The sequence below is a fragment of the Doryrhamphus excisus genome, chromosome 14 (assembly GCF_030265055.1).
Source record: "Doryrhamphus excisus isolate RoL2022-K1 chromosome 14, RoL_Dexc_1.0, whole genome shotgun sequence".
Lineage (NCBI taxonomy): Eukaryota > Metazoa > Chordata > Actinopteri > Syngnathiformes > Syngnathidae > Doryrhamphus > Doryrhamphus excisus.
In genome coordinates, this window is record NC_080479.1 from 8,830,730 (window position 1) to 8,852,525 (window position 21,796).

At 44.6% G+C, this 21,796-nt stretch overlaps 2 protein-coding genes and 3 non-coding genes across 12 annotated transcripts; all 5 read right to left on the minus strand.

The window, feature by feature from the left end:
- Positions 1 to 172: 172 nt before the first annotated feature.
- On the minus strand, positions 173 to 363 carry LOC131102446 (U2 spliceosomal RNA). The gene has a single exon (XR_009119441.1). It is a non-coding gene; the product is annotated as a U2 spliceosomal RNA (small nuclear RNA).
- Positions 364 to 3,228: 2,865 nt separating this feature from the next.
- LOC131102445 (U2 spliceosomal RNA) lies at positions 3,229 to 3,419 on the minus strand. The gene has a single exon (XR_009119440.1). It is a non-coding gene; the product is annotated as a U2 spliceosomal RNA (small nuclear RNA).
- Positions 3,420 to 4,456: 1,037 nt separating this feature from the next.
- On the minus strand, positions 4,457 to 7,585 carry hax1 (HCLS1 associated protein X-1). Its single transcript, XM_058047206.1, has 7 exons — positions 7,409 to 7,585; positions 5,907 to 6,151; positions 5,642 to 5,832; positions 5,507 to 5,570; positions 5,277 to 5,410; positions 4,768 to 4,888; positions 4,457 to 4,691 (listed from the first exon to the last, which is right to left on the minus strand). The coding sequence occupies exons 1-7, from the start codon at positions 7,471 to 7,473 to the stop codon at positions 4,621 to 4,623; spliced, it is 891 nt and encodes a 296-aa protein (XP_057903189.1). The 5' UTR covers positions 7,474 to 7,585; the 3' UTR covers positions 4,457 to 4,620.
- LOC131102444 (U2 spliceosomal RNA) lies at positions 6,598 to 6,788 on the minus strand. Its single transcript, XR_009119439.1, has one exon. It is a non-coding gene; the product is annotated as a U2 spliceosomal RNA (small nuclear RNA).
- Positions 7,586 to 7,795: 210 nt separating the features above from the next.
- ubap2l (ubiquitin associated protein 2-like) lies at positions 7,796 to 21,024 on the minus strand. 8 transcript variants are annotated; one of them, XM_058047201.1, is made up of 29 exons: positions 20,820 to 21,024; positions 19,635 to 19,772; positions 19,241 to 19,318; positions 17,907 to 18,017; positions 17,597 to 17,771; positions 17,423 to 17,524; positions 17,125 to 17,170; positions 16,202 to 16,314; positions 16,051 to 16,116; positions 15,914 to 15,966; positions 15,697 to 15,782; positions 15,432 to 15,612; positions 15,162 to 15,360; positions 14,759 to 15,096; positions 14,236 to 14,408; positions 13,951 to 14,041; positions 13,717 to 13,792; positions 13,464 to 13,644; positions 13,320 to 13,386; positions 12,813 to 13,134; positions 12,471 to 12,559; positions 12,350 to 12,403; positions 12,180 to 12,261; positions 11,883 to 12,100; positions 11,700 to 11,805; positions 10,373 to 10,516; positions 9,827 to 9,894; positions 9,221 to 9,418; positions 7,796 to 9,125 (listed from the first exon to the last, which is right to left on the minus strand). In XM_058047201.1, the coding sequence occupies exons 2-29, from the start codon at positions 19,728 to 19,730 to the stop codon at positions 9,030 to 9,032; spliced, it is 3,609 nt and encodes a 1,202-aa protein (XP_057903184.1). In that variant the 5' UTR covers positions 19,731 to 19,772; positions 20,820 to 21,024; the 3' UTR covers positions 7,796 to 9,029. The 8 variants fall into 8 exon arrangements, with proteins under 8 accessions (XP_057903184.1, XP_057903181.1, XP_057903185.1 ...); XM_058047198.1 differs by having other exon boundaries at positions 13,951 to 14,071; XM_058047202.1 differs by having other exon boundaries at positions 13,717 to 13,756; positions 13,951 to 14,071; positions 20,820 to 21,023.
- Between the last annotated feature and the right edge of the window lie 772 nt (positions 21,025 to 21,796).

A 21,796-nucleotide genomic window follows, 5' to 3' on the forward strand; every position in this document is an offset into this window, starting at 1 on the left:
TTGAGACCGAGAGTTACTTCTTGGGTAGACCCTTAGGATTTTTGTCAAAAATCACCGCCCTCAAACAATGGCATTTTATGCCGTTTTTTGTGCTTCTGGGCCCCCTGTTGAGTGTGTGTGCAGTTAGCAATGTTCCCAGAAACAAGTCATGTCTCTTGTCATTAACATCATGAGGGAGTGCACCGTTCCTGGAGGTACTGCAATACCAGGTCGATGCGTGGAGTGGACGGAGCAAGCCCCTATTCCATCTCCCAGTTCCAAAAATCAATTTAATATATGGTCCCCATATCGGGGACGTATCAGATATTAAACTGATAAGAACAGATACTACACTTGATCTTAGCCAAAAGGCCGAGAAGCGATGCCAACTAGCTGCCGGAGGGGAGGAGGTGATTCCTGACACCACAAGCTAAAGTGACGGTTACATAATCAGCGCCCTCCAAAAAATGGCATTTGCTGCCATTTTTGGATGCTTCTGGGGCCCCTGTTGAGTGTGTGTGAGGTTTTTGGACCAAAAAGGTGCATTAGAGGAAAGTTGAAAAAAAAAACAGAACAATTCGACATACTAACCCCTTATGATTTTTGTCAAAAATCAATGCCCTCAAACAATTGCATTTACTGCCGTTTTTGGGTGGTGTTGAGTCTTTGTTTTTTGACCAGAAAAGTGCAATACAAGCAAGTTCAAAAAACAAAAAACGACATACCCCTTCTTAGAAAGGCCATAATTTACATTGCATTGTATGTTCATCTTAGTGTTAGTTCTCAGGCAGTATTCAAGATTACATTCTGTTACTTAGTATACAGAAAACGCATTGATATTAATTTCATAAACATTGTGACTGTTAGAAAGGCCATAATTTACACTGCACTGTATGTTCGGCTTAGAGTGTTGTTTGTCCTACGGTGTTCAGCGGCCAGTAAACGCACCACAGTGCGGGACGTTTTTTCGGTTGAACAATATATAGATCTCTGAGCCTTATTGCACCTCATACATCATATCACCAGGTTGATGCTGTGCGTGAATGCATAAAGGTGAGTTTTTTGGCTTATTGTGGTAGCTGTGGAGTAGTTTGGGCACCCTTTTCACAAAGTTAGGCTCCCTTTTCATCGGTGCTAATATCAGTATTTAAGCTAACTATGACTAACTGTTATTCTAGTGAGTGTCATGTTTGCTTGGTTTCCTTGTTGAATTTCTGTGTGTAGCGTGCTTTAGCTCATCATTATACTTGTGTAATATGAGTTACATTACGTTACTTATCATTTATTGTGTATTTGTCTTTGTGTGTATGTCTCATCAGTACCACACCATAACCTAAATAAAATCACCAAAAGAGGACAACCTTCCGTGTTCTTTGATTTGAACACACCCCCTATACCTTTGCTCCAAACTAGTGCATCCTGGGAGACGATCTCACAACCCGAGAAGCCTCTCCGCTACACCCCTTGTGATTTTTGTCAAAAATCAGCGCCCTCAAACAATGGCATTTATGACGTTTTTGGGTGCTTCTGGGGCCCCTGTTGAGTGTGTCGGAGGTTTCCCCTTTTTTGGACCAGAAAAGTGCATTGGAAGTGTGGCTGTGGTAGGGAGCGGAAGAATACTGGCTCGATTTTCGAGGACCAGACAATGCCACCCTGGGAATTTCACCCAGAGAGTCAATTTCTTTTTCTTTCCCTCTTAAAGCATACACAGGTTCATTATACTCATGAGGCTGGAGACATGGTTCACATTATAAAAAAAATTAATAGATTTTATTAACAAGTTTTAACATCTTTTTAAAATACCACACACACAAGAAGGGGAAGAGGGAAACCTAATCAGGTGCTGAGGCTTACCAGTGGACAATGGGCTAGTGAAGGGGGGAGGGATCCACCCAAAACAACCCAAAAAGCACCCAGTCACACGTGACACACACACAGGGTTGTGCAAAGAAAACCAAATCCCAGAGGAGCACAGCACATGGAAGGAGGGGATACCGCCACCCAGACCACCAGCACCACCACCGATCCTCAGCAACTGAAAAGGGAATAAAACAATTAGTGGGGTCAAAAACAAAATAATAAAGCAATTAAACAAAAATAACAAAATTATACTAACTAAATTGAAGGTTGAGCCACTAAACACACAAATTAAACAAGCAAAACAACATATGATAAACAAAAGAAGGAACTACTCAAGGAAAACCCACCCAATTCCCAAAATCAAATAAAGCAACTAGGCTAGAAAATATCACTGAGTCAAAATAATCCTAAAACAAAAAGGTAAACCTATAGAAATAATCTAAACAAAAGCAAAAGGAAAACCTATGCAATTGTAACTAAACAAAAAGGGATCTACAACCCCACCACTAAAACACACACATAATAGAAGCGAAACTCTAAAATAATAATAAGAATTGCACGTAGTGTCTGTCTGTCAGGAGAGGCCGAGCGGCCTGGCAAGTCAGTCACAGTCCAGCCCGTGGGCTGATCACAGCAGGCAGAGCAGTCCAGAGCGCAGACAGAGGCTACCAGCGCTAAGCTCCCAGCTAGGTGAAGCCACAAGGCCGAGCAGTAGCGGAACAGGCCAGTAGTAAGCCGTAGCACAGCAGCGGGAGAGCAGTCAGTCAAGGCAAGCAGCGACAGCGCAGACGAAGCAGCGGAAGCAACCACAGAGACAAACAGCGGAGACAAAGCAGCGACGTTCTCAGACGGCTGGCGATGACATCACATGACAACACATCGCAGTGTTAGCTGGCATTCAGGCAGATTACACCTTCTAAGCAGACACACAGGCACATGAGAGGAGCGAGGGAGGGAGTAAACCCAGGCGGCTACGGGCGTCTCACCACAATAGGACGCCGAAAGACACCTATGCCCCAGCAGCACACCGATCACTCTGTCTCAGTCGAACACTTGACCCGGAAGTACACAGACGGAAGTGCAACGGAAGAAGCAGTGAGAGGAGCGCTGCTTAAATACTCTCCACCTACACAATGATTGGCCAGCAGTGAGCTCTGTTTAACGAAACACGCTGCATAGGGAGATATGAATATACTCCTATGCTGCTACAGAAGCAAGTTGAAGAAAACAAACCAGATTGTCCCCATCCTGTACTAATTATTAGCAATGTTCCCAGTAAACGCCCCGAACCAGTATAAGCATGTATTGATGTACACATGCAATTCCTGTCTCACATTGATGTAAGATATGATGGTGGGAATCTTTCCAAGGCTTGTCTTCAACATCATGAGGGGGTGCACCGTTCCTGGAGGTACTGCAATACCAGGTCGATGCGTGGAGTGGACGGAGCAAGCCCCTATTCCATCTCCCTGTTCCAAAAATCAATTTAATATATGGTCCCCATATCGGGGACGTATCAGATATTAAACTGATAAGAACAGATACTACACTTGATCTTAGCCAAAAGGCCGAGAAGCGATGCCGACTAGCAGTCGGAGGGGAGGAGGTGATTCCTGACACCACAAGCTAAAGTGACGGTTAACAAAAACAACTGTCGGTGTCAAACACGAATACGCCAATCGACAGCTATGCTCATTAAAATTATTAAACATGTAACTGTGTTACATTTTTAATACTATAAATGATTGAAATTATCCACATATTGCAAACTAGTCGGCTAGTCACAGTCACGTGGTTTCCGTAGGTCCAATAGGAAGCGTCAGTAATCCGCACCAGAGTTGTCGTATACAAACACTGTACACAGTGTACAAAACAATAGTGTATTGTATCATTGTTACAAAATGGGCGTCAACATTTAATAAACGCAATAGTAGAGCCACCTAGCCAAACTCCTTTCGGTTTATTTCTCGCGGCAGCGAAGTATCACGACCGCCACCTACTGACCCGGAGTATAAAGTACACCATCCAACTGGTGGTATTAAAACTTCCAACGGAAGCTCGCACCAGCTAACGTGGAGGATTTTCCTTTCACAGCCCGACATCAAGACGAGCGGTGAAACGCAACACGCCAATTCGTCTGACGGTAAGCGTCAATTGGTAACCGAAAGCAAAATAAAAAAATGTGGTCAACTACATTTTATGCATCCTCAAGACTCCGTTCATCGCTAACAAGAAGCGCGACATCTAGTGGTGGATACTACAAACTACACCTGGTGGTCATGCAAACAAGCTTGACTTTTTGATGACTATTAAAACGATATGGTTGACATTTACATCGTTTGACATGAATTACTATGCATATAATAAAACAAATACGATATGCAAGAGTAAACTTATAGTTTATATATACTATAAACTATAAGTTTATATAATAATAGTATGTGACTTTGTGACTTGTAGTATATAAAACCCACAAAGTCACAAAGCCATCACAGCTTCATTTACATCCACCAACATGCAATTCCCGCCATTACATTACATTCACTATAAAATGGCACAAAACCACTTCCTGTAATGTTAACAGTTGCTTGCAAACAAACCAAAAACACCACATATGTAAATATTAAAATGCTTTATTTTCATTCTTCAACAACACTCTCATCCATCCATACGTCTATGGGACCATACAAAAATAAATACGTCATCATTGTGGACGCTTCAATGTTATTATCTTTATCTCTCTTTCCGTCATATAGATATACATTAAATATGGCTACTACATCACTTCGAGCCTCCAAAGAACTTGGAGAAGAAGCTGTCATCGCGCATGTCTGAGAATGGGCTCTGGGCACCTAAAATTACAATTGTATTCATTAGTGAAGGTTGTTATATAGAGCATAGACACACGCAGATGGTGTATGTGCTAACCAGGCAGGGCTGGTCCAGTTTGATGGTCTGGTCCGTCCTGATTCGTTGGGCCTCCTGAGCGAGTGACAGTGGTCTCCTCATTACCTTGGCCGTCTCTAATGGTGCGACGCTCTTCGACTGACTGTTGGACACCAAACACGCTAAAATTGTTTAAAATGAATAACAGTCGTCCCTCATCCTATCGTGGTTTTTCAAAATTCATTCATTCATAAATGATGGCTGGGTTGCGGAAAAAAAAGCAATTCTAATTGTGATTGTAGTGCTGCGTTCCACATTGGCCACTAGGTGTCAGTAATTGATCGGCTCTAATATTGCGGAAATTCACTTATCACGTTCGGGTCTGGGACGAGGGACAACTTATTTATATTTATATTTATTTGTATTGACTTTTAAAAAAATAAAATATACTTTTGTATTAAAAAAAATACATGTAATAGCCAATCGTTTTTGTATGGTTGATTTTTGTTTTCAATGAATTAATGACACAGTATGTGATATGCACAACTCACCCCGTCAGGCTTCATCACCTTTGTGACAGTAACAGACTGGAAAAACGATCTGCTCCGTGGTAGGCTCGGCATCCGGTCAGCAGGGGGAGCCAGAATCTGATCCAAACCACCAGAAGAAACAGCAGAGTCCAGATCTGGACAGAAAGGGTAGGAAAACTCTCATTTTCTTGACTTAAATGGCATTTCAGGCCACTGAAAATGTATTTGTAGTACATGTGGAAATCACATACCTCTGTCTTCTCTGCGCTGGTCTTCTGGAACATTCTGTGGCCTTTGACCCCAAACATCATTGAACTGAGGGGGAAAAAGGCGAAGAATAGTTAACAGATTGTAGCAAAAATGTGGCACAAGATGCATCGTTTTACTTTTGAAAAAGGTGTCCTGCCATGAAACGGCGAGGTTGGGAATTGGGGTGACTCGTGAAAAGGTGATGAATCTTGGCGGGTCCCTCGTGCATCACTGTTGGGGGATTTCAGCATGAAGTCTCGGAGGGGGTTCCCGCTTCTTCCCTTTTCTGGTCTGTCCCGCTGTGGTGGTGGAGTAATGCTGGGAATACCTAGAAGCCAGCGATTAGAAGGCTACACATGGCTTTCTCAGTGTGTGGTCGCTACTAAAAGGTGGCGGCTTTACCGGAATCTGGCATCGACTCCCAGCGCCCCAGCTGGGAAAACATCTCCTCCATCTCCCTGAGGACATGTCCAAACATCGGAGGCTCCTGGATTTGCATCCCGTCTGGGCCCAAGCTGAAGCCAAACCTCCAGGCGCTGTCAAATGGGTCCTGCTGATCCCCGCGGAAGCCATCAAAATAAAAACTGTCTTCATAATCATCCTCATCGTCGTCTTCATCACGGGTCATGGAGTCAAAGAAGGGGTCCCTAAAATGGATAACATTTTTTTAAATCGGAAGTTTGATGAGTATAATGTCAATTTACCCGACAATTGACAATAAACTAAATTTGTGTTTGCTATTGATAAGCATAATCTCTATTTACGGAACAAAAAACAAAAAACGACATACATACATTTTGCATCAAAAATCAGCGCCCTCAAACAATGGCATTTTATGCCGTTTTTGGGTGCTTCTGGGGCCTCTGTTGAGTGTGTCGGAGGTTTCCCCTTTTTTGGACCAGAAGAGTGCATTGGAAGCAAGTTGAAGAAAACAAACCAGATTGTCCCCATCCTGTACTGATTATTAGCAATGTTCCCAGTAAACGCCCCTAACCAGTATAATCATGTGTTGATGTACACATGCAATTCCTGTCTCACATTGATGTAAGATATGATGGTGGGAATCTTTCCAAGGCTTGTCTTCAACAGCATGAGGGGGTGCACCGTTCCTGGAGGTACTGCAATACCAGGTCGATGCGTGGAGTGGACGGAGCAAGCCCCTATTCCATCTCCCAGTTCCAAAAATCAATTTAATATATGGTCCCCATATCGGGGACGTATCAGATATTAAACTGATAAGAACAGATACTACACTTGATCTTAGCCAAAAGGCCGAGAAGCGATGCCAACTAGCAGTCGGAGGGGAGGAAGTGATTCCTGACACCACAAGCTAAAGTGACGGTTAACACAAAACAACTGTCGGTGTCAAACACAAATACGCCAATCGACAGCTATGCACATTAAAATGATTTAACATGTAATTGTGTTCCATTTTAATGCTATAAATGATTGAAATTATCCATATATTGCAAACTACTAGGCCTGTCACAGTCACGTGGTTTCCGTAGGTCCAATAGGAAGCGTCAGTAAACCGCACCACAGTTGTCGTATACAAACACTGTACACAGTGTACAACACAATAGTGTATTGTACCATTGTTACATTGTTACAATTTAATAAATGCAATAGTAGAGCCACCTAGCCAAACTCCTTTCGGTTTCTCGCGGCAGTAAAATACCGCGAGAGTTGATCGACAAGCGTGACGCCATTAACTTCACTCTTCCAAACTCTATTCTGAGCGAACGGCTAAATGACCCCCCGTTGATAAGCTGGCACACACATAAAAGCCTAATCTTTAAGCCCTTTGCAGTGCCAAAAGCACCAAAAGTATGGGGCAACATGTGCTAGCTTAATGTTAGCTACCTACTGAACGGTGTATTTTAGCCTCCTGCCGACAAACTCACCTGCGTCCACGATAATGGCCGCCAGGAACCCCAAAGAAGCCACGAAATAAGTCAAATACACTCATTTAGACTTGTTGGACACAAAAGTACAGCATTACTACGTTAGTGGAAATCGGTGAGTGTCATAACAATCAGGCTGACAAGTGTCGCAAAGCGTTGTAGATGCCGTAAAGCATGCGTACCGTAATAAGTGAGAGTAAAGCGCAGCGATAATTTATTACAGTAAGTTTACATTATAGAACAATGGGTCAAAATGAACCTAATCATTTAGACCCGTTTTAAAGGCCAAACCTTTAACTATTACCAACTATTAACTGATGACTCAAAGCACAGAATCCTAGAAGTTGGCAATAGAGACAATAAAAGACATTCACATCCAAAACATGATGAAAATGTCTTTCCCTTGTTTATTTACTTAATATTTTTACAAAATAAAAAAACCCGATGCAAACAAAAATCTAACAAAGTCTGCAAAGATTTGAAGGAGAAAGCAAACAGGCACTACAGTACTTTTTGTTTATATATGTACAAGACAAGTTTACCCATTTACATTTTTTAAAATGCACAGTACAAAAAGAAAAATAAATCACTGACAAAAAAAGACCCATAAGTACAATTCTGTCCATCAGTATTCGGTGTTGTATGTTCTCCTTAAAATGTGCAGGGTAAAGATGCCAAATGGAGGGGCGGGGAGAATGGGGGGGGGGGGGGGGGGGGTCTCAGAAACTAAAAGAAAACACACAGGAAGGCAGATCGGGTGTGTATCGGCTTGGGAATGATCCTCTAACTTGTCTTGCAGAATACGTGTTACACAACATTATTTAGAATTCATAGTAACAGTTACTGTACATGTGTCGGAGAGGCATTTCATTTTTTGTCGTTTTCTTTTACACACTATGAAAAAAAGTCTGTGCTAGGCAAAAAACAAAGCACAGTACACAACCACAACCCCTCCCCCCCACGTCTACAAACATGCACGCAATGACATGATAAACACACCTTCCTAGCTGCTGAGCTCGCTTATAAGTCTTTATATATATATATATATATATATAATATATCTATATTTAGTAAAAAATAAACTTCACAACTCTACCAATTGAGAGAATTGTTTCTTCAAAAAACTTAAAAATGGGTGAGGGAAAATAACAGCAAATCGAGCAAATTAATAGTTTGTGCAGGGGAAGGGGGGGTCCTGCCACCACCACCACCTTCTGGTTTTTACTTCATTCCTCCTAATTAGTAAGAAAAAAAAGGAGGGGTTGGGGTGCAGAGACCACAACAACATAAAGAACCGTCGAGGAACATTTGAGATAATAGCGGAAATAAAAGGATGGTGGTGAACGTTGGGGTGGAGGGGGGGTTTAACAACACAAATTCCCAAACACTCACATTTTTAGCTCTGCCCTCCCCTCTCTAAGCCCCTCCCATCACATCCCATCCCAGTGTCATGATGTGGCTCTCGGTCCAACATTGACCTCATAAAGGAGGAAATAAGATGGGCAGGCGGGGGATCTCAGCAGGTGGAGTTTCTACCTAAGATATGAGCCCCTCCCCTCAGCTACTCCACACTTCTCACAGGAAAAAAGGGCAGGGGGGTGGGGGGACCCTCCCATGGATGTTAGTTGGCCCCCCAGTTGTAGCTGTTGTACGCAGACTTGTTGATCTGAGACTTCTGCTGAATGGATGCATTCTGATTGCGCTGGCCAGTGCCACTCTGTTAACACATAGATCCACCATCATCATCATCATTATTCTTATGACTACAACCAACATTTTCCTTTTTCCTTGCTACACAGTAAACACAGTAACCTGTCCATCCTGCTGCAGGTGGTGGTGCAGTATCTGGGAGTGGGGCTGCTGATGCGGCGCCAGGATGTGCATGAAGGGTGCCGGGGCGTAGCCCGCCGCAGTCGGGGGGTTGATGGGACCCCCGCTGCCCAGAGCCGAGGGCAGGCTGAAGGAAGCAGCTGGCGTGCCGGCATGGAAACCCTGCTTCTCAAAGGACTGCTGTAGGTGGGGGAACAAGAGGAATGAAATGTTTCTTACAGTAGTGACTGAGGGAGCAAAGGTAGATAAAGCCTTCATATTTCACCAGACATTTTATTGTATCTACTCAAATTATATTTACTACAGGAATTCAATTTGGATTTACTTTAGGTGAGTCAGTGTACAGCTTGTATAGCAGTAGAGATCAACACAGCCATTATTGTCTTAATAGCTGACAACAAATGTGAGAATACCTCACAGTGAACAAGTCCACAGTGTGTCCTCAATGTGAATATTTAGCACGAGGACCATTCTTCTTCTAATATTTTTATAAGGTGCTGCGGTCCAATGAAAAAAAAAAAAACAGCTGGAGGCTATAAACGGCCCCCAGGACACCCCTCTGTTGTAATGTTTTCATTGTGTACTTGCCTGCGTCTTTGTGTAAACAGAACCTGAAATATCAGGTACCCCGGTGTTACTGGATGTCACAGAGACTCCTGTAGAGGACACAAGAATGACGGTATTTTAGGACAAGCATCATGATCACATTGCCCAGAGGAAATGTCTCTTTCTGGAAAATATAAGATTGAGCTGATTGCTGGGAAGCAAGTAGTGATTGACAGCTGATGAACGGATTCAGAGATGATGAGATGGAGATGGAGAAGGAGGAAGGAGCAGGGGAGCTGTAGCAGCGCACCACTTCCAGTAAACTACGTCATGTCTGACAGAGTGTGTGGTGTGTTCTGCTGGGGTCTGCTATGGCACACACTGACCCCCTGTGTTGCCATGGAAATGCAGAACAGGGTCAACTGGTGTGCGACACACAAAACATGAAACAAAACAGTGTGGACGGTAGGAGCTAGTGCATGTAGCGTGATGCTCTTCACACAATCACGCAATGGGGCACAAAGGCAAAAGAAAGGGGAAGGTTGTGCAGCAACTGGTGACATCAGCTTTAAATTTGGCGGCACTCACCGACTCCAGGCCCAGTCACAGAGCTGGCTGGCTTGTTTTGAGCAGAAGCAGCGGCGGCAGCAGCAGCGGCAGCGGCCACGGCATTGCCGTATCCGCCCTTACAGAAATCCCCACTCCCTGAAGCCTGGCCCACATCCTCATAGCCTGCAACAGTCAAGACACACAGCCACAGCCCACAGCGTTAGACACACCAGGCGGGATGGGGGTGGGGTTGGGGTTGGGGTTGGATCTGCCTCAGACAGCACTTGCAAACTTGAGAGTCTTGCTATATCATATTTAAACCATGGACCATATGGTGTCCAATAACAAGTTTGGCACCTACAGCATTAATGCTAACTGTCATTTTGCAAGCGCTGTGTGAGCCAAGTGTGAGGGTAAGGAGGTGAGGTGATGGGGGGGGGCAGGCAGGTTGTGTGTGGGAAGGTGGAAAATGAGCTAGAGTGATGGCAGGAAGCAGCGGCAGCAACACCAAAACCAAAAAAACTGCTTTGGTTGTGATTAGAAGTGTTATACTGGTGGAGTAATTGTTCAAAGTAGATGGGTAGAGTATCATTTAGTTGGGTAAGAGGAAGAATAAAGACCACATAGAGCCTTTCACAGAACCCTTTCAAACAACGTGGCACACTGTGGATATTACACTACATTGTCCCCTTCTTTAACCATTATATAAAACCTAAAATCAAAAGGAAATACATTTAAATACATTATTTTTTACAAATACTTCCAGATTGTAAATGGCAGAAAGCTTGCTTTTCCGCAAGTACAGTATTTGTTCTGCTCATTGCAAATGACTTACGATTTCACCAACAACGCCTCTGCTGGCTGCAGCCAAGTAGTGCACTCCATTTGGCTTCAATGCCAATCAACAGCAAATCTCAATTTTTAGCAATCAATTAATCCACTAAGGGTGCACAACCATTCAATGGTGAATGCGACTTATTCAAATGAAATGAGACAAGCAAGCAATGGAAGAACAACAAATAATACCATTCCTACTACACCTACTACAATAACACAGAGCTGCCTTTCAAGCATTCCAAAGCCTGTTTCAAGGGCAGTCATGTCTTGCGCCAAGGCCGGTAAAAGCAACAACAAACACACAATGACGAGACGCAAATGCACAATCTAAAAATAAACTTATGATTCATGCTCTTGGTCAAGATGAAACAAAGTGTGACAAGGAGGACTGGTAGTGCAACAATCCTCTGACAGACACACAAAAAAACATGTTTTATGCTGCACAAAACCAGACTCAACCAATCATCATACACAGCCTGCTTACACTTTAAAATCAATCAAATGCAGCATCTACATCATGGTGGCTCACCAGTGCTGTATCCGTGGGAACCATAGCCACTAGCCTGCTGGAAGGGTGTGGCAGACGCATTGACGCCGACATTCACTCCGTGCTGCTTTGACGAGGTAGGAGCCACCTGAGAGGAAGTAAAACATCAGTACCTTCGCTTTAATGCGGACATCATTTAGTCAACTTTATGTGTACCATTCTCACCGGGAACACGGCAGGGCCATACTGGAAGGTGTTGGGCAGGCCTGGCATGCCAGTGTAGTACGGGAGGCTCGTGTAGCTGTAGCCAGGCGGCAGCGCCGGGTTGAGGAAGGGCTGCTGGGTCGAGTGGTGCGTCTGGGTCTGGTTCTGCTGCGTCTGAGCTAGCGTGGTGGCCGGGGCTGGTGAGGATGCGTCGCCTCGACCAAACTTCGATAAGTCACCTGGAGACAACGGGTATTAGGGTGGAAACCAATGAAAGGGTGCTGATGTGTTGATATGGTAATTAGGAGGGTGGCTCACCAGAATAGGGGTTGTTTGTCAAGCTGGCCTCTCTGCCAGTCAGTGCTGTAGTTGGGGTTGCAAAGGGAATGCCGTAATAATCCTATAAACACACCAAGCAAGCAGATGTTTTACAAATACATTTCATGTTACATAAAAAAAAAATAATTCATACACACAAAAAACCTCACCAATGGTATCCTTGTCTGCAGCATCTGCAGGTCATCATATCCATACACCTGAGGCTGAAATGTTAATTGGGTTACTACGCAAGCAAACGCCTTCAGCACAAAGAATATGCATATAACTTACTGGGTAGGGGTGCAGTAGTCCTGGGGCCATGATATATGGGTTGGGCAGCAAAGGGGGCACTCCGGGTGGCAGATTTGGAGGTGCTTTCCCTAAATTTGAAAGATGAAGATCTATAAGCTGTAACACCACACATCTCCCTAACACTGCATTAGATCATGGATCATTAGATCAAACCACAAGACAATTACTTGCGAGTAAAAACCACAGTGATGGCAAGTAAAGGCAGAAAAAATGGTGGTAACTTGCAAAGCAAAATATGTTGGAAGTGGTACTTGGTGTCAAGTTTGTCACCCCAACATTAGATTGAATTGCATAAATCAAAGCATCCACTTCATGACTAACCTGAGGATGCTGCAGAGCTGCGTGTGGACAAGGAAGCTGCTGAGGATGGAGCTGCCGTGGAGGCCGAAACAGCGACGGCGGATGCCACACCCGGCGCGCCCATGGCAGCTGTGTTGAGACCCATGGTCAGGTTGCTGACGGGGCCGAGGCCAGACGGCGCCGAGACGGGGGCAGCGCCCACCTGAGACACCTGAGGTGGTGCCCCCAAGGACGCCTGCGCCGCTGCAGCAGAGGAGGCGGCGGTGACCGAAGAAGACGACACGGCTGAGGAGGAGGGAAAGGAGGAAGAGTGGAGGCTGGAGTCACCATCGACGTTGGGGTGCTGTTGAGATGCAGAGGAGGAAGATGTGGTCAGGATTGATGAGATTATATTTCCATTAGGACAAACCAACTGGAGATGGCTGCCTGCCATCTCAGGAAATGTAGCGCTTAAAGAGATCGAAGGAGACTGGATCTATGCATGCGCAGCCAGGAGTTCAGTCGATTAGTGTGACAAGGGGAACTCACCAGTAAGCTTGAGTTGGATGTTCGACCTGAAGATGGGGCAAGGCTATTTTGCTGTGATGAGAGCACACTGCAACAAGACAAAAGTAATTTAACAAAAAGTTAAAATATGACAAGAGTCGGCTTGTTTCAGGCCAAATACTTCACCTATTGTGCTGTGGCGGAGGCACGGTGCTTGGTGGCAGGTCATCACTGTGCCCCAGGGCGCTAAGTGACGCCTGATTGGCTGTCGTCAGCAAAGAGGCGGACCCCGAGCTGCTGTCCGTCAGCGCTGCCGGTGCCACCGAGTCAAGCGTGGGCTTGACTGGGACTGCAGAACCAGCTGCAGCTACAAAAATAAGTGCAACTCATTCAAGGCTGTGCAGGGATAACATTTGTGATATATTTTCCAGATGCTAACCTTCCACAGATTGCGTCGCTTGTAGAGAACTGAAGCCATTCTGTAAAACCAACAATGAAGGTGAACTCACAGGTTTCTATGGAAACAGCCCATTCATGACAAGTTAAACAGGATGGGCAAATAGTCACCAAGAAACGTTTGATATTCACAGTGTCAGATCCAAGACCAACAAAGCATAACAATGACCAAAAAAGCTAGAGAGGTACAAATAGGAATGGTTGTTTTGAGGCCCACCTTGGGCTGCATGTCCTTCTGAGGTGAGGAGGAGACTGAGGGTGGGTAACGCCGAGTCTGGGGGGCTCTCTGGTCATACAGGTCCATCTGGCTGGAGTTGGAAAGAGCTGGAGTTGACTCACTGCAGATTGTGATGGTATTGACATGTTATGTTTGTTCTTTGAACTTGACTGATTTTACCATCCAGTGAAAACCTCAAGACAATGTAGAGGAAGAGGTTAATACAGAACCGTTCAATGACCATAACTGCCCACATGTACTTCTGTGCCTCGGAATGTTACCAACCTGCTGGGGCTTGAATAGAGACTGTTCTGAATGGGGTTGTTGGATGTCGCGTTGGAGGAAGCAGACTCGTATTCTGGTAGCACTGGTTCCGACCCAAACTGCAGGGCGCCAAACTGAAGATTAAGGCCTGAGATGTCCGTGGAGCCGGGCATTTCCACCGCCATGGATGGAATCTGAGGAGGATTTGGAGTTTTATAACAATGAGCCTTCTCTCAGTTCCCAGCAATGAGTCGAAGCGTATAGATGCTGGGAAATGTATTACATCTCTTCAAAAAGTGGTCTGGGGAACTTATTACCGCAAGAGAGGAGCAAAGTACAAATAACCTATTGAGAAGGAGGCTCAACTCCATCAGAAGATTCAGCTTTTGTGTGTTTTGTGGCATCAATCATTGTAAAGGTGATAACTTAAAGCCTCCACCTGTATTTATTTTTTGTTTTGTTTTTACAGAGGGGCATGGCACAAATTAAAATTGAGACGACTATTGCAAAATGGGGAAAACTTGTACAAAGCATAAACTGTTACCTTTGTCGCAATGGAAGCCCTCTTCTTTTGTGGTCTTAGTTTGTGCTGCTGCAAAGGCAGCGGACTGGAACCCTGCGGATCCGAGGAACTTGGTGAAACCTGCTGACCTAGAGAAGGGCCCGACACCATTTTGGGAAGGGAAGAAGCAGGTGGCGGCACGATGTGTGGCGAGGATGTTGTTTGCGAGGGCAAGGAAGAAGCAGCAGCAGAGGAGGAGGAGGAGGCCGAGGGAGGCAGGAAAACATCCAACATGGACGATGTGGCGGCGGCGGCGGCCTGGAAGGGCTGCCGCTTTGCAAAAGGTGTGTGGATGCCGGACTCTGGTTGAGCCTTCAAATCTGCACAGAAAAACACATACTAGTCAATAAAATGAAGTTCTATCCTATATCATGTGCCGCCTCACCATATTGTGCCCGTGAGTTGGCACTGGTGTCCCAGGATGAGGGGTTTGTGTTAGTGGGTGCAGTTTGGGAGTGCTGAGCAGCCAGCTGAGCCAGTGCCTGGGCTGTTTTATACTGCTCCAAGAACTGGGAGCCAGTGGTCCCGGTGCTACTTCCTTTAGGCTCCCCAACTTCCCCAAAGCTCTTGTTCAGCATGCTCACCTGCATTCATAAAAACATATTCGATAGCAAATGCATTCTTTTCAAAGTACTGCCGACACACTACCACTCACCATTCCGTGCTGAGTGTACGGGGGGCTGGAGGAGGTTTGGGACAGCGGTGGTCCCTGCTTGGAGTTGCTGAAAACCAGCGACTGCGGCAAGGAGGGGGGCTGGGTGGACTCCATCGGAGGGTTTTCTGTTTCCGAAGAGGACGGCGGGGGAGTCTTCCCCAAGAGCACCGCAAGGTCAATCCTACAGTGGGAGGAAAAATATTTGAATTGCTGTGTTGCATGCTGACAGAACGCATGACAGGGTGAGAATAGAAATTCCTCTTACCTTTGTCCTTTGGTGATGGTAACATTCTCTTGAGGTGGTGGAATGGATGCCACACTGGAAGCTGTAAATATCTTGGTCTCAGACAGCTGCTTGTTCAGAAAGAAAACAAATTGCAAAAAAAGGAAGTTATTTCTGCACATGAAAGTCCGATATAGATTTGAAAAATCGCTCCAGTCAGCTGTGATGAAGCAGCAGCAGGAGGAGGTGGACTACTCACATCCTCATTCCAGTCCTCAGTGCCCCACTCCTCTGTGGCTGTCCTCCAGGGACCTGCCGGGCGGGAATAATTGCATTCAATGACACCATGGTGGGCAAAGGACTGTCAGGTATCAATACAGACTTTTGAAGGCTTACCGGGAGCAGGAGCTGGTTCAAACTTAGGTGGGTAATTAGTCACATCTCCTGGAGAGTATTCCATTCCTGGAGACAGAAGACAAGACAAAAACATATAATAAAGCATCCACAGGAATGATTAATATTAGGTATCATGATGGCAAGTACTTACTTGCTCCATCCTCCTGCTCCACGCTTCCTGTATTGTTCCAGGTGCTGCCGCCGCCGCCTCCGTAGTTCTCGTCCGTCTGGCTTGGCTCAGCGTAGTCAGCAGGGTTGAAGGTTCTGGAGAAACCATCACCAAAAGATGTGATTTGAGGGCATCAATCCATATAACTGTCCATCTTGAACAATCACACCACGTATAAATGAGCAACTAATATTTAATGGCAATTTCTGTGATACCACTTCCTGTTTTAACACACGCGTGAGTGATAACTAAAGCCATTACAATCAAGCAACTTGAAGAAGCACTTTCTTTTGCACTCAAATCACGCCAAGAATCTTTGAATGCATTTTTAAGTCTTAGAGGCTTCCCCTTCTAGGCAGTGAGTCTGGAGGCGGGAACGTCTTTGTGTGAAAAACCCATGTGATCAATATCAGAAGGATGTTAAATGCAATTTGCCATTGAAGGGATAGTGACTGCTGAATCATTCCAATCCCAACAAGAACTGGAGACCAGTCACACAGTGCTGAACAGGCATCATGTACATTTGGGTAGACGATTCTTTTGCATTCTTTTGGTGGAATGTTGTAGGAGTAATGCATTCTGACGATCAAATTGTGGTCAGTTCAAGGATGGTTGGAAAAACGAGCGCTCCAAGTTCCTGCAGCTGTGACATACGACGCCCTTTGTTGAGCAGGTTTACTGGTGGAGCGTGTCCTCGCTTATAACCATCAAGGAGAAAGTGCTCTGAAGAGACGTCAGCCCACACGGCTTCAGTCTACTGGCTGAACCACATCCACCTCTCCTTTGGATTTAACACAAAACAATAGGCTTGGGCACTACTCTTCTGTGACCATGGCAACAGGTAACAGTGGAACAAAAGGCCCCCCAACAGTTTTTTTTTGGCCATGCAGGTGTACTCGTCTTACCCCATGCCCTGCGCTGAGAACCTGCCTCCTCGCCGCCCCGACACTCCTGAGGGGAGAGAAAGACATAAAAGTGTAATAAACTAATCAAAACATTTGATTTACATTTGAGCCTGAAAGCAGGTCTGGTAAGTGGATGGGCAGGTATGAATCGTATGCCAAGTGTGCACTTTCACTATATGCGACAAGGGCAGTCAGTCAAAACAACGGTGGAACACAGGTCGTCCCTCCCATTATCGTGGTTCGGTTATCGCTGCCTCACTATATCTCTATAATAACCAAGATGGAGACAGGAACTCACCAATCGCCCCTCTTCCTCGTCCCCGCCCCCTCCGGCCTCGCTCTGCACCCCTTCCAACCAGCCCTGCCTTGCCTCCATCCAAGCCATTCTCCTGCCCCCGAACTGCGGAAAAGACAGACAGGTGGGCCAAAGAACAGTGTCTCACCTAAGATTAACGAATAACCAAAGACATACATTCTCGGCCTCTGGTAGCCCCGCGGCCTCTGCGAGGAGGACCGCCTCGACGACGTGCTGTATCCTTCTCTCTTTCTTTATCCCGGTTCTCTTTCCCTTCCTCTCCGATCTCTGGCTGGCTGGCCTCCTTCTGGCCCGACACGCCTTTCTTTTTGCCCACCATCTCCCACGAGTCCTGCGCAGACACCAAATACACCATCAGTATTGGTGTCCTGATTATGTAAAAGAAATAGACATTCTTTGCTTTGCTCACAGACGCTAACATTCAGCCAATATTACAGTTATCCCAAATAATCCATCAGAGACTCACAGTGTCTGGGCTACCCTCCAGTAGCACGTTAATGGCTCTGTTGACGTCCCCATTGCAGTCGTGCAGTGCGATCATTGCGTCGTCCTGATCCTTGCCTGTGATGTCAATCAGCTAGAAAAAGAAGGTGGTCGGATTACGCAAAAAATTAAGAGCATAGATTTCCATGCAACTTTGTGGAGTAGAACAAAGTTTTATGTCTTGTCACCGATTGTTCTAAATGGATTATAACCAGGAATATACAATGTCATTGCATACATACACACACACACACTCCACAGTAGGCACAGTCCTGCAGAGGTCTTTCTAATTCACAAGGAAAATGCATGGCTGCCTGTGTATGACAATCAATAACAATAGAATGCTATTCCCACTACTTGCTAATAAATGCATAACAGAAATAAATAGAAATTACCAGGACTCAAAATAATCCACAAATGAAGGCAACAGGCCACCTTCAGCAATATTAAATAAGCTAAATAAAAAAAGGCCTTGTAGTAATGCAAAGTAATGGCAGAAGCCAATATACAGTGTTGCCTGTCCTTCTTAATTAATATACAATGTAGACTGTCCGTTACAAATTACTGTGATGACTCAAAATAATCCATACCTTGAGCAGAAACAAATAAATCGACTCAAAATAAGAAAGGTTGAGTAAGGCAGTGTTGTGTTACAAAATGCAATTTTAAAAATACAATGAACTAAAATTGTTTTCATTACAATTCATAAGTGAGCAACTCATCATCAGTTCACTGTATGTTGTGTAATAGGAATCATCAGAACGCCTATAAATCAAAGTGCATGAGTGTGTTAAGTAGACGTGTTATATGATAAATGCGATTGCACCCCTAGCAGTTACTAATGAGGACGGCGACCTCGAATAATACCACAAAAAACAAGTCAACAAAGTTGCATTCTTGTGTTATGAAGTGATGCCACGTTTGTAGGCCATTTTTCTGAACCAATGTACTTTCAGTTGTTTCCATGCATCAATGTGTTTTATCTTGGGATGCGCCGATCGATGGGCCACTGATTAGTCTAGGCCATTTTCCGTAAAAACACATATATAATAAATGCCTTTCAAGAACCCGATGGACGTGTGGCAGAAAACCCTTGCGTGTTGTGTCACGTAGGGTTGCCAGGTGGCATTAAGCCACCAAAGGGAAGCACTTTGCCCCATAATGCAGCGAGAATCAACACTAGTCTGTAAAACCGAAATTGTTTACGCTTCACAGCTTGACAAGAGCCATTACATTTTTTACAGGCTCGCCTCTCAAAACGAAGTTTGTTTTGATTATTTTGCACTAAACGAGAGGACGTAAACCTGCTTGTCTCACCTGTTTGACCTTCTCCTCAAAGTCTGCATCATTGTGGTCAGAAATCATCTGTGCAAGTCGAATCTGCTCTGCGGTGGCCTGTCCAGAGAAACACATTAAAAATATTATTTTTTCCTTTAACATCAAAATATCCTTCTGAGGCACAGAAAAAAACATGAAAAAGTAGTAGTAGTGCAAGTCCTCATGTCCTTGAAATAGGACATTGAAAGACATTGTTTTTGCTGTATGTTACCATCTGCCATTTTCACCAATAGCTTCCATTTCATATGACTAATCATAACAAATCACAAATCACTGGAAAGCCCAGGATATCCTCTGCACAGCACAACAGTTGTTTGTTTGCATCTGAGGAGGATATGGTAGTAGTCTAGAAAACAGTGGGTGTGGGGGTTACCTGTGGCCTTTGCTTGTGCTGTGCCTGGCCTTGTGTTTGGCCCTGTGTCTGTTCCCAGTTGCCCCGGGCCCGGTTTCCGCCCATGGACGTCATCATTTACAGTATATACAAATAAAGAGTATTTACAAGGAATCACACCTAAGGGGAAAAAGAGGGGAAGTAGTTACGGCTGGTGATCCCATCGTGTTCCTGTAAGTGGCTACAGTACAAGATGATAACATGTTGACTCAGTGTATAAGGAAGGTAAATGTAAAATAGGTGTGGAACTAGGAGGTGCCAAGGTACAACAAGTGTCACACAGTGCAGCGACGTGTTTACCATTTTTTGAAAACACCAGCGTCAAAACGAAAGTAAGAACTGTGGAAAACCAGCTCAGATATTTTTGGATAGCCACATTGTTGTGCAGCACAACTCTTCACCTTGTTATCGAAAAGCTTAATCTGGCACACGTTACGTAAATAGCCCGACACACAAACAGTGGCCTGTGAAACATCTTCCCCACGATCCCCTACTCACAATTTCACTCACCATACGGACAATTTGTCGTTTACGACTTTAAAATGTAAGGGGTTGACAGAAAACGTGTGAAGCTTGTGAAGTGTCGGTGGGCTTCCGCTTCTTGAGGCTACACCTCATGGCGACGAGGCTAACTTCCAGCTAACTAGCTAACTCGCAAGCTAACAGGCGAGAGTCGTTTAACGTACTCACAAATCACTCCATTAGCAGCGAAAATTGCTTATAGGTTGTAAAGGTACATGTATGTTTGCTTAATTCCGCGCGGTGACGCGTTCGTGTTCGACTACAGGACCCTAATAACACGCCAATTCCCCCACTACGCTAACGACTTAGCCATGCTAGGCTAACAAACTAACAAGCTAAGAGCTAAGGCGAGGCTAACAAGTTAGCAGCTTTGTTGACGTGATAACATCACTCTTCCAAGAGTCGTAGTCGCCGTTAATAGATACATGGCATGAAAAACGATATAAATCAAAGCTAAAACAACGACAACTAACAGGCCCCCACTACAAAAGATAAACACTGACCAGTAAACCGGCTCAATACCAAACACGGACACCCCACCGGTGAACAAGTGGTCTCTTTGTCGTGCTGAGATTTAGGATAACGATGATAATCCCCCATAACAATGTCCCAACAACAAGGAAGCCACCCAGGGTGAAAATTTACCTGTTTCTTCTTTCCACTCTGACACCACCACCACTAATGGAGAGCTGTGTCACATGGTCTGCGGAGCGGCAGTGTGTGTGCGCGTGAAAATGGACCAACAAACATGTGATCTCTAACTACAGTAATAAAGCTTTTGTTTTTGTATATTTTTCATTTGTTTAGCGACGGAACGGTGACATGTCACTGCGATGGACGCGCAACAAAGATAAGGACAGGACACGCCAACAACAACACAACATTTTACTATGGAAACGTAAAATGCTACACGAATAATTCACTGGAGCACGTGCACATCCGTAAAACAATCATGCGTACTGTATGGATTTGCAAAAAAAGAAATACTGCTAATAAAAAACTTCGTGGTTCGTTAATTGTTGTTTTTTCACCAAATTGTCCCAGAGGAATAAAACGGAGGGATCCAACATGTTGCTGTCGCCATCGCCAAAACTTCACGATGTATTAAGTACCCCGAGCTGCCATATAATACAGAAACGTTAACGCGTTAACAATAAATTTAATAATAGTTAATAATAAAACTCAAGGTAATCGTACTAGAGTCCATCGCTTTACTGTCACCTGGCAAAGTTTGACGTTATTTTCCCACCTGTCATACAAATATGACAGCAATTAAGTACAATATATGTAATACTAGTACACTTACAGTAATACTAGAAATATGTTGGTAGCGTTATGCTCTCATCTGGTGGTGTATTATACTTCATGCTGGAATTAAGAGCCCATAATTGTTTTTATGTTGCTGTAAGTTCCATTTCTGGTTCTATGGGTTCTATCATCACATGCACCAAATTTCCCGTCATCAAAAATTCGAAAGAAAAAGTGCTGACTTATTCATTTCTATGCTCACTGAGCATAGTGGTCATAACACATAGGCAAAGATATGTTAACCACCATTGCAATAAAACAACATAAAAATAAAGTAAAATTCAGGAAAAAATGTTGGCTGGGTGAAAATAGGA